This window comes from Phodopus roborovskii, unplaced genomic scaffold (genome assembly GCF_943737965.1).
Source record: "Phodopus roborovskii unplaced genomic scaffold, PHOROB, whole genome shotgun sequence".
Classification (NCBI taxonomy): Eukaryota; Metazoa; Chordata; class Mammalia; order Rodentia; family Cricetidae; genus Phodopus; species Phodopus roborovskii.
Window position 1 is genome coordinate 56,834,118 of NW_026126407.1, and position 15,537 is coordinate 56,849,654.

The 15,537-nt window shown below is 48.0% G+C and overlaps 1 protein-coding gene across 7 annotated transcripts in view; it reads left to right on the forward strand.

Annotated features, from left to right (window-relative positions):
* Ciita (class II major histocompatibility complex transactivator) overlaps positions 1 to 15,537 on the forward strand; it is a 50,233-nt gene that overhangs the window by 12,968 nt on the left and 21,728 nt on the right. For 5 of the 7 annotated variants that reach the window (XM_051181406.1, XM_051181408.1, XM_051181411.1 and 2 more), the window contains exons 2-9: positions 7,006 to 7,152; positions 7,354 to 7,449; positions 9,257 to 9,319; positions 9,470 to 9,550; positions 11,950 to 11,994; positions 12,899 to 13,045; positions 13,459 to 13,593; positions 15,120 to 15,284. In XM_051181406.1, coding sequence (XP_051037363.1) covers positions 7,006 to 7,152; positions 7,354 to 7,449; positions 9,257 to 9,319; positions 9,470 to 9,550; positions 11,950 to 11,994; positions 12,899 to 13,045; positions 13,459 to 13,593; positions 15,120 to 15,284 — 879 coding nt within the window. The remainder of the gene's footprint in view (positions 1 to 7,005; positions 7,153 to 7,353; positions 7,450 to 9,256; positions 9,320 to 9,469; positions 9,551 to 11,949; positions 11,995 to 12,898; positions 13,046 to 13,458; positions 13,594 to 15,119; positions 15,285 to 15,537) is intronic. The other 2 variants (XM_051181407.1, XM_051181410.1) reach the window with 1 other exon arrangement.

Genomic DNA, 15,537 nt, shown 5'->3' on the forward strand with positions numbered 1-15,537 from the left:
CTTTTGATTAAAACAACAACAACAAAAAAAAAACTCATTCTTTTATGTTTTAGTCTCATTCTATCCCCAAATCTGTCATCACTTACCTCAACCCTCGCAGTGCTGGGATTGTAGCTATGAGCTACCACACCCAGCTGGATTTCTCTCATTTATTTATTTTACATTTATTCATTTATTTGATTGTGTATGTTTGGGGGCCAGTACCATGGCAGGCCTGGGCAGGTCAGAGGACATCCTGTGGGAGTCAATTCTTTCCTTCCAGTGTGTGGATCCTGGGGATCCCCTTAGCCTGCTGAGTCATCCCCTTTACCTGATGAGTCATCTCTACCACCCCAGTAGCATTCTTTTAAAATAAGTATATTTGAGGCAGACATAGTGACACACACCTGTTACCCTAGCACTTAGGAGGCTGAAAGATATAGTGAGACCCTTTCTCAAACAAACAAAGGCCCTGGTGTGGTGGCGCATGCCTTTAATGCAAGTTCATGGGTGGCAGAGGCAGGCAGATAGAGTTCTAGGTCAGTCTGGTCTATACAGCAAGTTCCAGGCCAGCCAAGGTTAAATAGTGAGACCATATCTCACTATTTAATAATAATAACAATAGCAATAACAAATATCCCAAACAATACAACCCACATTTATGTTACTTCAAAATGTTAGTGTAACCAAATTGGGTATTGTCGAGCAACAGTTCAGACCAGGCTGGATGGCACTGAGTTAGAGGAAAGAAAGATGAGGCTGTGGCCAGGTCACTGTATGGAGTGAGCAGCTGAAGAGGGCTGCTGAGAAACTTTCAAAAAGAAACCCCAAAGAATGGGAGAAGTGTCTCACTTGCCTCTGGAGTTTCCAGCTGAGAAGTATGGAAAACAAGCAGCAAGCAGGGAACTATGGGAGGAGCCAGGCAAGCTAAGGGGTGGAGTCTGCTTGGCAAGAGGATAGGCATGTGGCATTGGAAATTAAGTCTCCTTTCTTTAAAAAAAAAAAAAAAAGATTTATTGTTGTATTATTTTTAATTATTTGTAGGTGTGTGTGTGTGTGTGTGTGTGTGTGTGTGTGCGCATGTGGGTATAAGCATATGAGTGTAGTTGTTGACAGAGGCTGGGGTTTGGATCCTCTGGAGCTGGTGTTACAGAGAGCTGTGAGCTGTCTGCCATGGATGCCAGGGTCCAATTCAAGCCCTCTGCGAGAGGAGCGAGTGTTCTTAGTCACTGAACATCTCTTCAGCTCCAGCTCCATCTATTCTTCAGCATCACTAGAGAGCAAGTATGAGAACAGGGCTGTTACAGGGGATGCTGGGTTTTAAATGTGGATTGCTGTCAGATGCAGTGAGTACATACTGGCAGCCAGCACTTGAGAGCTGAGACAGGGGAACTGAGCTCCAGGCCAGCCTGGCCTACACAGGGAGAGCCTATCTCAGAAGAAAAACAAAATGCTCCCTGTAAGAAACCCAATCACAAAAGCCAAGGCCTGGGGTTGTAGCTCAGTGACAGAGCCCTCGTCTGGTATACAGGACTCTAGATTCTCTATCCCACCACAAGGGAAGAGGCTTGGGATAGTAGTTACGCCCCAAGAGCAAGAGACACATTAGATGACAGCACAATGCTAAACTATCCAGTGAAGCTTCCAGACTTGTCAGTCAACAGAACCCAGAAAGTATCCCCTGACCACCAGAAAACATCACACCAAGTGCACACCTATGAGCCGAGGCAGGGGGGTTGCTGTGAGTTCTAGACTAAACTGCCATAGGACATAGCCTGACCCTGTCTTTCAAAACAAATCCAAACAAGACCCACAAATTGTATAGGTTCCAGGCTCTGCTGAAGATCCTGTGCTAGGTATGGGCACAGGATGTGGGACATGTAATTCCTGCCCTTGACTATTTGTTCAAGGCCAAGGCTGGGACCTCGGAATTAGCACAGAACACACTAGACATTAAATTCTCAGCTCAAAGGAGATTTGTTTGCCCTGAAGGGGACAAGGGAAGGAGGATGCCACCTCTGCTACTGTCTCACAGGAGTAGTTTTTAAAGGAGAAAATCACGGGGTGTGTGTTGCATTGTGTAGGTCCTGATTGGATGTGTTAGCCAGTGTAGCCCAATAATGAATTTTGGTGGCTTGATAGTAGACCTTGGTGATCAGCCTCAGGAATCAGTCAGGCATAAGGAAGTGGCCCTGGATGGCCAGCTTTAGGAATGTGATCTAATGACTTAACATGAGAGAGAGGAGTGAAAGGGCAAGACCTGCCAATGCCATGTTAGCCATGTTAGCCATGCTCTGGCCTGTGAGAGACCTTCAGTGATGTCCTTGGATCACCACCATCAGCTCCCTGAAAGCAGGCCCATTCCTAATTCGTGTCAGGGTTCAAGCTGGAGTTTGGGGTCCCACTTTGCTAAACTGCAGCCATAAGACCTTTCTTTTCCATGCTCAACATCCAGCTTGGGTTTCTTTCTAAGAAAATATGCTGGCTTTTCTTTCTAAGCCACTGACTGCCACAGGAAAGTTGAGGCTCACTAGGCTGCCTGGAGCTGGGGAGGGGCTCTTGGTATGGAAAGGGTGCTGATGCCCCTGGTCCTCTGGCTGCAGCTCTCCCAGTGTGTCCCCTTCCTCCTGTCCAGATACCAGATCCTGCCACTTACCAGTCCTTGTGGAGGCTGCACTTGTTCCCGTCATGGCTCGGTGGGTGTTTTCATTCACTCAGAGCACAGGTGGAGGAGGCTTGTTTGTAGTACCCACAATGTGTCATTTGTGGGTTTCTGTGTGATTTCCAGCTCATATTTGGAAAAAGTATTTAAAAAGCTGCCAGAGGTGAGGCTCTTGTGGAAGGCAGAACTGAGCTGAAGATGTTCATACTGAAGCCTGCCTGGCCTCGGAGTGAGGTACACTGGGAGAGGCAGAATGGTTTGAGGGGAGATGCACTGCAGTGAGGTTGCCAAGCAGATCACAGCAGATCCCTTAGGGAGCCTAGGAGCTGATTCGCCAAGGTGTGTCAAATTCAAGCAAGGAGATGAGAACTTTGTGCCCCACATAGGCCTATGCTTGGATGTGAGCTGGCGTCTTTGTCCATGCTCTGATGCTATGTCACAGTTGGATGGAGGTAGGATGAGCCTGAAAGCTGAACTCTGGGAAGTTCAAGAGTTTGGCTATGCGATCTGTCAGGGGCCTTCTTGCTGCATCTTAGCATGACAGATGCCATATGGCAAGATGGAGCCAGTGTACCACTCAGGACTCTTTCTCTTTTTAGGAAGCTGCTAATCCACTCTAGTGACATCATCTAACCTTAATTTCCCCACCTCTGAGTACTGGAAAGCTGAGGTTAAGTGACTGACACATGACATCATCTGGGAGAAGTGGCATGTCTCTGGTTGTTCCCAGGGAGACCTTGGGAACCACATGCTGCTGGCCAACTCATTGACTGTCCCATAGGGTGGATCTCTATGGGCTTCCAGCATCCACAGAGGCTAATGTGTCAAGTCAGAGCACTCTGGAGGCCATGCTTGAGCTGTTGTGTAAAATGGTTGATTCCCTCCCTCTCCCTCTCTCTCTCCCTCTCCCTCCCTTTCTTTCTTTCTCTCTCTCCCTCCCTCACTTCCTGCCTTTCATTTCCTTTCTCTTCATTTCTTCTCTCTTCCTTTGATGTCTCTCCTTTTCTTCACTTTCGCATTTTTTCTTTTTTCCTTCCTCCTTCCCTTCTTTCCTTTCTCTTTTTTTCTTTATATATGTGCATGAGAGAGCCAGAGATCAACTTTGGGTGTCACTCCTCAGGTGCTGTCCACCTTCATTTTTGAGACAGTGTCTCTTGCTGGAATCTTGAGCTCTCTGATTAGGCTAGGTAGCTGGATGGTAATGCTCCAGAGATTCTTCTCTCTCTACCTCCCCAGGGCTGGGGCTATAGGCATTTAATACCATGCCATTTGTTGTTCTCTCTCTCTCTCTCCCTCTCTCCTTCCCTCGCTCCCTCTCCCCCACCTCTGTATGTATGTGTTATGGTGTTTGTGTGTGTACAAATGTGCATGTGTGTGCACTATAAATAAGACACACATGACCTTGCTTAGCTTTTTATGTGGGTCCTGGTGATCCAAACTCAGGCCCTCACTCTTGCATGGCAGGCATTTTACTGACTGAGCAATCTCATTAGCCTTTGCCTTCTTTAGTTTGTTTGTTTACTTGCTTTTTCATTTTTTAAAAACATTTCTAGGGTTGCAGCTATATTTAACAGAAGGTACAGAGATTTTTTTCCTCATCTACTATGAATGCACAGCTTCCCCAACTACCCACATTCACCCCAGAGCAGTCTGTGTTGCCATTTATTGATTCTGCAATACTACCTCATTATCACTTAAAGTTCAAAGTCAAAGTTTGGGCTCAGTCTTGGTACAGTGCATTCCGTGGGTTTGGACCAGTGTGTAGTCACGAGTATCTATGATGGTAGTGTCTTCCAGAGTGGTTTCCCTGCCCTGTAAACGGCAGCATTCCACCCATTCATTCCTCTCTGGCTCCAACCAGCCTCCGGCAGCCCCCTTTTATGGAGTGATATGAAGTTGGAACTACACAAGTTGGGTTGGTACCTTTCACACAGAGAAATTGTTAGGAGCTGCTGTTTGCTTTTGTCTTGTAGTCATGGGAATAGGACTCAGCGCCTCCCCATGTTGTGGCACTGCTCTATATACCTTAACCCAGTTTCTACCTTTTGTTATGTAACCCAGACTAGCCTTGAACCTGCAATCTTCCTGCTGCCACTTAAAGCTAGTACTACAAGATCTGCCACCAGGCTTGGATCTTGGTTCTGTTGTTGTTTTGTGTGCTTGAGACAAGGTCTCACTATAAAACCTAGGTTGCCCTTTCATTCATTATTCTCCAGCTTCTGCTTCTTGAGATGCTGGTATTGGAGACCTGCATGACCATACCCAGTGACAATTGTATTTTTAGACTATTCTGTGAAGCCCCTTTTAGAGGAAAAGAAGCTCTGGGCCTCTCAATGTCCTTTCAGCCAACAACATTTTTTCACTTGTTAAAGGATCTGGAATCCTTGTAAAATGTTACTTGAAAGTCACTGTTCTCCTACAGCCCTCTTACTTAACAGATGACAGCCTTGGGAACTGGAGATGGGAAGGGGTTTTCCCAGAGTCACACAGCCTGCCAAAGCAGATAGGACCCATGTCTCATGTATTGGTCCTATGCCACTGGACAGTTGTGAACTCAGCTGTCCCCCAGCTTGGCTACCCCTGCTTCCTCTGCCCAATATCCACCATGGACGAACTCTGTGGGTACTTCCAAGTCTATTTCCAGTTTCTCTAATTACTGTGTCTTACCATAGGCTGACTGACTGCTCTAAGCCCAGAGGAGCTAGGACACTGGGAGAGAAATACCAAGATGGTTGAGGATGCTGGGAGAGAGGACAAGCTTGGCAACAGGGTGAAGACAACCAGAGGGTGATTCCATGACACAGCTGCAGCCCTGTGTTCCCAGTGACATCCCCTGTAGCTCAGAAAAAGTTGTGGTCCTCAAGCTAACCTCCTCCTAGCCTCAAAAATCTTACTCCTATTGCCCCTGTCCCAGGTACCCTATCCTGAGCCATCTTCTGAAGCAGACCAAGCCAGAAGGACCTTAGACAGCCTCCAAGGCAAGAGGTGCAGACAAGGAGCTGAAGGAGACATAACTGTGACACATATTAGCGTGCAGAGAACAGTCAGGAACAGGGATTATCAGCCACAGTGGATTGTATGCTCTTTACAGAAACACTGTGATGATCACATGCACATACATGCATGCACACACACTCAAATATACTCGTTAGCTTGGGAAACAAAAACACTAATATCATGGACCTAATTCACGGCCCAGTTTTGAAGCCATACTTCAACCTGCCATTCACCATGGCAATGTGGAGCCAAACAATAGCAGTATTTCCAGATATTCCTGATGTGAAACTTTTCATACATGGCCCCTCAGCACTGCTCTCTCTCTCTCTCTCTCTCTCTCTCTCTCTCTCTCTCTCTCTCTCTCTGTGTGTGTGTGTGGGGGGGGGGTCTGTGTGTGTCCTGGGGATGGATCCCATGGTCTCTCCTATGCTAGGCAACTGACCTACCACTGAGCTACATCACAGCCCAGTCTCTCAATATTGCTTTTGCTCCTAGTGGAAGTCTTAACTGAGACTAGCAGTTTCTGCTAGCCTCCTCTGTGTCATGTCCTGAGCTATCTGCCCACTCTGAGACATGAGGCCTGAAGGCCATTCATTCCCTCTTTTGTCTATGGCACTTGCCTCCTCCTGCCCAATCCTAAGTCCTCACCTTCTTCCATGAGCTTTTGGACCAGGATCCCCCACCCCTAATTCCAGGCAGCTTACAAGGTGTCAAGAACATAGTATTGTTCTTTTTTTAATTATTATTATTATATGGATGGGGCTGGAGAGATGTCTTAAGTCTTAATGGTGTTTGCTGCTCTTCCAGTTCCCAGCATCTACATCAGACTGCTCATAATTGCCTGTAACTCCAGCTCCAGGGTTATAACACCTTCTTCTTACTTCATTCTTATCCCTTTTGGAACTGCTGGTAGAGGAGACAGTCTGTTTGAGAAACTTTTGAAGGAATTCCCACACTAGCAGAAACATGGGGAGCATGGCCCTGGAGGCATTGGGAAATCCCAAGCCAAGACCTAGGGAGACCTCAATGTGAATAGAAGCAGGTTTAGTGTGGTGAGAGGCTCCAGACTGGGAGAGGAGAATCCCTTCTCTGATGCCCACCTCACCCTCTGCCACCAACATGAGCTTTCTTTGACTGGAGACTTCCATGTGACTATCACACTGCACAGAGCCACCCTTGACCTTTTGAGGCTCCACAGGGCATTCCCTCCCCATGTCTGCAGAAAACATACACAGAGAGGGTAAGTCACTTGCCTAAGGCCCCACAGCTGGGCTCAAATTCCCATCTCATTACCTGGTACCCCTTTTCTCCTCCCATCCTCAGACCTCAACAGTAGCGGGTGTTCATCCTCTGCCTTCTCCTTCCAGGCCATAGTCTGTGTGCCACCATGGAACTGGGGTTTCCAGAGGGCAGCTACCTGGAGCTCCTTAACAGCAATGCTGACCCCCTACACCTCTACCACTCCTTTGACCATATGGACCTGCCTAGGGAGGAGGAGACCGAGCTCAGCTCAGGTGGGCCTTGTTCCCCGGGGCCTCTTCTGGCCTTCTTCATCCCTCTGCAAGCTGAGAGACAGTGAGCAAGTGTCAGAACCAAGGACAGCTCCCAATCCTGGACAATCTTACTGGCCCTCCCCTGGAAACTGTCACCCTCCTTCCCCCACCATCCCTCTTCCCAGACTCCCAGTCTTCATCCTAGGGGCTTTCCCCTTCCAGAGCCGGACACAGACACCATCAACTGTGACCAGTTCAGCAAGCTGTTGCAAGACATAGAAGGGGATGAAGAGACCCGGGAGGCCTATGCCAACATTGGTAAGAAGGTGGTAGAGGCCAGAGAAAGGACAGAAAGGAAAAATTCTCCTTCACTGATCTCACTGGGTCATATTAAAAAATGGTATAAAAAAATCCCTCCCACCATAACTGTAGCTAGGGAGAGCAGCTAAGGCTGGAAAGGAAGGGCTGCAAGGAGGAAGGAAGGAGGGGAGGACTAAGAGAGATGACCACCAAGCCAATCACACCCTTTATAGCATTTCCCTTCCTTTCTTTCTGCTTTTTGTGTTATGTTTGTTTCATTTTACTTTTGAGACAGGGTCTTATCTAGCCTAGGATGGCCTGGAACTCACTATGTATCCCAGGCCAATCGCAAACTCATAGAAATCTTTAGGCCTCAGCCTCCCAAGTGTAGGGCCAATGGCATGCACCATATCCAGCTCTACACTTCCATTTCCATATTCTTTTCTGGCTTCTGCTCCTCTTTCCCACAAAGTCCACACCATACACCTTCCCCAGCATCTAAGCCAATGAGTCTGGCATTGCAGCAGCTGACACTGGCAGTTTGTTAATTGCTAGACTTCATGACCACACTGAGGCCTTGGAGCATTACATCAATGAAATCCATGATGTGAGAATCTGTTGATTATGGATGAGGAAATTGAGGTCGAGAGAGATGAAACAGCCTCAAGGTTGACTCAGATGGCCAGAAGCAGATCTGAAATCCACTGCCAAGGTTTCTGCACTTTCAAATCCTGACTTAAACATGAAAAAGAAATGCCTGAGATTGAGCAGGTTGATAAGGCATGCCTAGCTTTAAAAAAAGATTCAGGGTGAGCCGGGTAGCTCTGAAGGTTAATGGAACTTGCTACCAAACCCCATAACCTGAGTTTAAGCCCCAGACTCAGGTGGTGGGAGGAGAGAACCAACTCCTCCCAGGTGCCCTCTGACACATTCCATGACACTGGTGCATGTGAGTGCACTCACTGAAATATACATGCACACATACATGTGCAACACATATACATCATACACACATGCACACCACACATACATGCACACTACACACACAAATGCCCACCACACACTATATGCAACACACACATAAACATACACACCACATACACACATGCCCACCACACACATGCAGCACACAAACACACACGCACATGAACATACACACCACATACATCAACATCATACATACATGCGCACCACACACAAATGTGTGCCACACACAAATGTGTGCCACACACACATGCACACCACACACATACACACACATACACACACACACACACACACACAGAGGAACATACACACATGCATAATGAATTCCAGGCCATGCAAACGTCTTCCCACTAGCTCCAAGTCACATGCCATTTCATTTAATTTAACCATCATTTATGGGTTACCTACTGGGTACCATGTTGAATGCTCCAACATACTTCTAATCATTTCTGTCCATCTCTGTATAGTATATGCTATTTCTTCTCTTCATTCAGGTGAGGAAAACAGTAACCAGAGACATTAAGTAAATGGAGCTAGTGGAGAATAAAGACAGAGTTTGAACTCAACCCAATGCCATCATTACAACTCTGCTTTGAGCTGCTTTATAATGGTAGATGTGTGTTCATGGGCACAAAGTACTCATTTAATAAAACAAAAGTACATGAAAGGCAATGTTTCTTTGCTCATTCATTCAACTTACACTCAGCAACACTTATAGAGGCCTTACTGTGCACCAGGCCCAGAAGGTTGCAGCTCCTGGGTACACGGCCTGAGGCTTGATTCACAGTAGGACTTCCAGGAGACCTTTTGACTGACTGTGTGCTTCCTCCCCTGGCAGCGGAGCTGGATCAGTACGTGTTCCAGGACACCCAGCTGGAGGGCCTCAGCAAGGACCTCTTCAGTAAGTCGGGAGAGGCTGATCTTGGCTCAGCCTCAGTTTCTTCCTGACCTGAAGAAATGCCTGAGAGCCACACTTTCTCACTGTAGAGACAGTAGTGGCCTTACTGGGGGTTCTGTGATTGTAATGTGGGTCTCTGGTGTTTCTCCAAAGTAGAGCACATTGGAGCAGAGGAAGGCTTCAGTGAGAGCATGGAGGTCCCTGTAGAAGCAGGACAGAGGACCCAGAAGAGACGTGAGTGAGCCCCTCCTTGATCCAGCCTGGCCTTTCTCAGATCTAGTCCCTCCTTACCTCTGCAACCTACTGTGATCCCAGCTGCTTCCATTAAGTCTTATCTACCTCCCTACCACAACCCCCTACCTCTGCTTGGGGAGGAAACAAACAGCTCAAGAGCAAATGGCCCTCCTCCTGGAGGAGTCTATGTGTGCAGCTTTGGTTCCTGTTCCTCAGGGACTTTTGAGTCCTGCTTTCTCTTCCTTTCAGGTCTCTGAGGGAGATCTCTTTAAGCAATGGGTATGGCCTTAGCCAGGACTGGGTTGTAATACTGGATATGCTGTCTATGGGCTATGTGTTCTTGGCTAGGCACCTACATCTCTCTGAGCTTCCTGCTCTCTTGCCTCCTTAGTCTGTCCTCAACTGGTGGCCACTGATGCTTTGCCATGCAGATTAGGGCATCCCTGCCTTGCTGGTCCTCCAGATATGGTAGGATACATTCTAAGAGGCCTGGTGGGCTGTCCTTCTATCTCTTCTTGTGGCTCACCATGGAGAGACACTACTTTGGCTACACTCACTTTACCCCATGCTGCAGCCCATGCAGACTGCCCACACTGTTCCTCTTTTCCATAGTTAGGTCCTTCCTCTTTCCCCATAGTTAGGTCCTTTAAAGCCTGTAGCCTACCTCATCCAGGAAGCCCTCCCTGACCACACACCCACATAAAGTCACTGTCTAATTTATGTTTATTTTATTTTTTAATGTATTCATTGTGTGTGTGTGTGTGTGTGTTTTCCTGCATGCATGTCTGTGTACCACATGTGTGTGGGTACCTACAGAGGCCAGAAGAGGTTATAAGATACTCTAAGACTGGAGTTACAGATGGTTGTGAACTACCATGAGGGTTCTGAAAATTGAACTCAGGTCTTGTGGAAGAGCAGATGGCGCTCTGAGATATCTTTCCAGTCACTATACGTTTATCTTGTGTGTGTGTGTGTGTGTGTGTGTGTGTGTGTGTGTGTGTGTGTGCGCTGTAGGGATAAAACCCAGGTCTTTTGAATGCCAGGAAAACACTCTACATTAAACTGCACCCCCAGGCCTTGTATATTTATTTACTGGTGGGCATGTGAATCTGGTGTGTGCTGTATGTATAATTAGTGTGGTAAGCTTGGACAGTGGCAGAGCTTGCCTCCGGCCCATTCCTTCCTTTGCACTTCTCACTAAAGGCAACCTTGTAAAAACACTACTCACCTGCTCCATCCCACCACACAATCACACATATGAACATACACTTACATATATGCACAGCATATATACACACATGTACATGCACAAACACACAATCATGCATACACATACACATACACATATGCACACACTGTTTCACTCTACCCCTACAGTGTCTGAGAGGGCATTTCTAGATTGCTGCTGGAGAACACAGGGTCTTCAGAATGTTCCCACCCACTTCTCCTTTCCTCCCCTCCCTTTTCTGTTCTTCCTTCCTCTTTGAAATGTCTTATTACTGTGTGTGTGTGGGGGGTTGCACACATGCTACAGTGAGCTTGTCCACATCAGATAGCTTTCTGGAGTCAGTTCTCTCTTTCCACCTTTCCATGGTTCTGGGAGTTGAACTCAGTTCTCCTGGTTTGTATTACAAGTGCCCTACCCACTGAGTCACCTCACATACCCCTCCTGTCTCTTTCCTTCTTGTCCCCTGCTCTCCCTCCTCTTCCCTCCCTCTACCCTGAGCCAAGGTATGAGTCCCTCTGTGAGTGAGCATATCTCTTCCCTTCTTGGATTCCACAGTTAATATTGGAATCTATTTGTCTTGAGCTGCTCCACCCATTAGTAGCTTTTTTGATCTTCTTTTGGTGCCTTTCTAATAAATTACAGCCTATGGTTTCCTTTGGCTCATGCCTGCCAGTGCCCTGGCTCTGGCACATCTGGCCTAAGCTGAGTCCTTGGGTGCCACCTCCACAGTTGTATGGCTGTATGGACTTTTGCTGAGGGGCATGGTTTTTGCCACTTATCTGTTAAGACATGTTCTGCTTTCCACTTTAGTCTGCAAGTGGACATGATGTGCATGCAAGGTTATAGCATCCACAGAGGAAGAATTAAGGCTTTGGGGACAACCTGGGCAGAGCCCAGAGCAGTTGGCTCCAGTGGTTTTATAGCTTCAGCCTCATCTGATCTGTGGTTCTGTGGCTTTGCCTCTCCCTATTTTTCACCTGTCTGCCAAGATTCTTCTAGCTGAGACTTGACTTCAAGCACCAGAACTGGCCAGCATCCCGAGGAGTAGGGAAGAAGTGGGACACAGGTTCTAAAGTCTCCAGACAAGGCCACATGACCTGTTGGGAATCAAGAAATCACATGGTTGGGGACATCCAATCCTGGGCCACTGATCTAAGGCTTCTCTCTGCAGGCTCCCCAGAAGAGCACCCTATGGACCTAAAGCACAGGAAGCTTGGTGAGTTGGTCAGTGGTCTAGACAGCCCCATTTGGAGGAGCATAGGCCTCCTTAAATACAGCACAAGCCAGCGCTGAGCCCCAGGGATTGGGGTTGGGAGTAGTTCATGAGTAGAGTGTGTGCTTATTGTGGACAGGACCCTGGGTTGAATTTTAGCATCACAGAGGGATGGAAAAAGAAGGAGGAAATGGATGGAAGATGGGGGAAGAGAGAAAGGAAGAGAGGACGAAAAGAAGGGAAAGTGAGACACACACACACACAGAGAGAGAGAGAGAAAGAGAGAGAGAGAGAGAGAGAGAGAGAGAGAAAGAGAGAGAGAGGAAGAATGGAAGGAAGGGAATACGTAGCTCAGAGAGCTAAAGTCACCTGCCCAAGATCACGCAGCTATGAGAGAGTGAGTGGGTTACAAACTGAGATGACAATTCCTCAGCCTGCACTATGGTGGAAAACTTATCTCCACCCCCTAGCAGCCTCCATGAACCCCAAGATGATGGGGAGGTAGCTCAATCAAAAGAAAGCCCAAACAGGATGAGGAAGGCAGGACCCTTTCCATCTCACAGCCCTCCCATTCTGTAGAGGAGAGTGCTGTGCTCACCCTCAGGGGAGCAGGTAGTGCTGCCCCTGCCCTTCTTTGGACAGAACCTGAAGGCTGAGGGAAGTGCTGGGGAAGGTGGGAGGGGCTGGAGCTACAGGCCCTGTCATAGGTTTCTTCAGTCTGATTCTGGGGTTCCTAGGGAGGCCCCTGAGTCCAGCCACAAGGAAAGGATCAGCAGCTGGCCATCCCAGCTAGTTGGGGCCCAGAGGGGGACAGGCATTTTCCTCTAACTGCTAAGAGAGAGATCCTTACTGTCCTAGGAGGCACTCCAAATGCCCATCCAACTTCTAACCCACCCCTTCCCCACAGCTGAACCCTCTATGGTGCCCATGCTGACCGGGAGCTTCCTGATGGGGCCAGCAAGCCTCTCCACCATGCCCTACCTACCACCTGCTCTGTCCAATCAAAAGCCAGTGTCCAGCCATATACACCTAGAAGGAGCTACTCAGACATCTGGTATGTTGAGGACCTGGAGAAAATGTGTCCCCTCCCTTCTGGCAGTTCATTGAGGAATTAGCACCAGGAAGGGGCTACTAAAACAGGATGACCCATTAGGTCATCCCTTCCCACCCACACCCTGCTTGAAAGCACACCTGGCTCAGAAGTAAACATCCTGCGGGGGTGGGGTGGGGGGAAAGACGACAACGACACTTTCCTGACAGTCATGTTCACTTCTCACTCCTTCTTGTCTTTGTCAGCTACCCTGCTAGGCTCTAGGGACACCACCATGGGCAAGACAGGCTCAGCTGCTGCTCCTGGAGAAATGAAAGCCCTTGAGAGGGAGTTGAACATCCACCCCACATTACTAAACAGAAGTACAAAGATGGGTGTTGTGGACAGTCCCCCCTCACTGCCTCTGTCTCCTGCAGTGCCCCCCTCTAGGTCCTCACTGACCTGTTTGGATCTCCCCATTGGACACATCCAGCTCCTTCCCACTCTGCCCCAGGGACTTTGGCAAATCTCAGGGACTGGCACAGGGCTCCCCAGTGTTCTGATCTACCATGGTGAGTGTGCAAGCCAGCATTGCAACTGAGGGTCTCTCCTTCCTCCCTCCTCTTGACCTGTTCTCTCCCATTGCAGGCACTTGGAATTGTGACATAGAACCTATTCATGAATCCTCCCTCCCCAGAACACCTTTCTCTATCTTCATTTCCCCCAAAAGTCAAGGTGGTCTTCATGGGTGATCAGTCTTGCAGTCTTCTGAGTCACTATTTCCTCTCCCCTTAGGTTTTCCTCCTATAAAAAAAAGTTTCAAAAAAGATTTAATTTTAATTGTGTAGGCACACAGTTGAGAATGCATGACAGCAGCGACTGAAGAAGCTAGAGGTGACAGATCTCTCTGGAGTTGGAGTTACAGGTTGTTGTGAGCAGCCTCACATGGATGCTAGAAGCTAAACTCAGAGTCTCTGGGAAAGTAATGCATGCCTTTTGCCACTGAGCATCCCTCCAGCCCTTAAACAAACAAGCAAACACCCTCAGCTTCATTTTTAAACTCTGACATCAGTAACACACATTTTAAGCCAAACAACAAGAAACTCCAGAATTAGCTGTCTCCTTGCCTCTCTTCAGTGTTATGTGGACAGTCTTGTGTTGCACCCTTGTGCAGCTCTCTCTAATTTGCCTTTTCTTCCTGATCAGTTAAATGGTGCCTTTGATCCACCATATTGAGAAGCTTCCAAGGCATGCCTGGGCTCTCAGGGAACTATAGCTTCTGCTATAGTTCATAACCTCCTTTTATGATGGCATTACTGATATCTATCTGTACAAGACAATGGTGTCCCAGAAGCAAGGAAGTAACTTCTAACATCTAGGGAGCATGAGCTCTGACCGTACCATGGAATGCCAGGAAACGCCTGTCCTGGCACCCTGTGAGCTAGCTGTGTCTACTTCACTCATGGGAACGATGTAACTCAGGGTGCCCCCAGTTTCACCTTGAATTGTCTTCATTAGGGGGTTCCCTCTCTCTCAGACTCACTGAGATCTCACCTCATAAAAGCTCATTTATTCTGAAGCTGGTTATGAGTGACCACAGCCAGTAACACAGATTCATGGTGAACCTAATGCCACATTCCAACATGGAACAGCTAAATGAACTTTTAATAATAACTGAAAAAGTGAGTTATAAACCAGAGCAACTTTCAAATACCTTGGTAGAAACCTCAGGCAGGTTACAGCAAATTATGTATCTTTGCTAGGCTCCTCGGATTTGACCTGATGGCATTCTTAGCCTTTGATTTGGTGAAAATAGCATCTCCTGGTACACTGCCAAAAGGCTTTTCTACCTGAAGTCTTATGGATGTTAGATCAAACACAGAAGTGGGCAATTAATGTCTATGGGGGTAGGTGCTAAAGGCACCCCAAGACAGTTTGGCTCTGGACCTGAAACCTTTCAACTCTCCACAGCCATAGAAGGTTCTAGTCGGCCAGCTTTAACACAGATGCAGTGCCCCCACCCTGGGAAAAGTCAGTTCACATCCAGTGTGGTTGAAGTAGAGGTGACCCAGTGCACCCCTTTTTTCCTTCCGCATAGGTGAGATGTCCCAGGTCAATCAGGCAGTCCCTTCAGGCAGCCCTACTGTCTCCAGCCTCCCCAAATGCCCAGATCGGCCGTGCTCCACCAGCCCCTTTGCACCATCTGAGGCTGACCTGCCCAGCATGCCCGAACCTGCACTGACCTCCCGTATAAATGAGGCTGGTGAGCACTGGGCCCCTGAAAAAGGCCTTGGGAATGGAACCAGGGGCTTGGGGAAGGATATTTTTGACAATCATAGCTGCCTGAGGAGATGGGCAAGTCATTCTTGTGGGTGACTGGTCATGAGGGAGAGTGTGTGAGGGCTGGTGAAGCAGGGAGTGTGACTGAGGGTTGGGTGGCAGCTGGAACTTGTGTGTCCATCCAAGCAGAGCCACAAGCCACAGCCTCCTGTTGATTCTCAGGGTGTAAAAGCAGA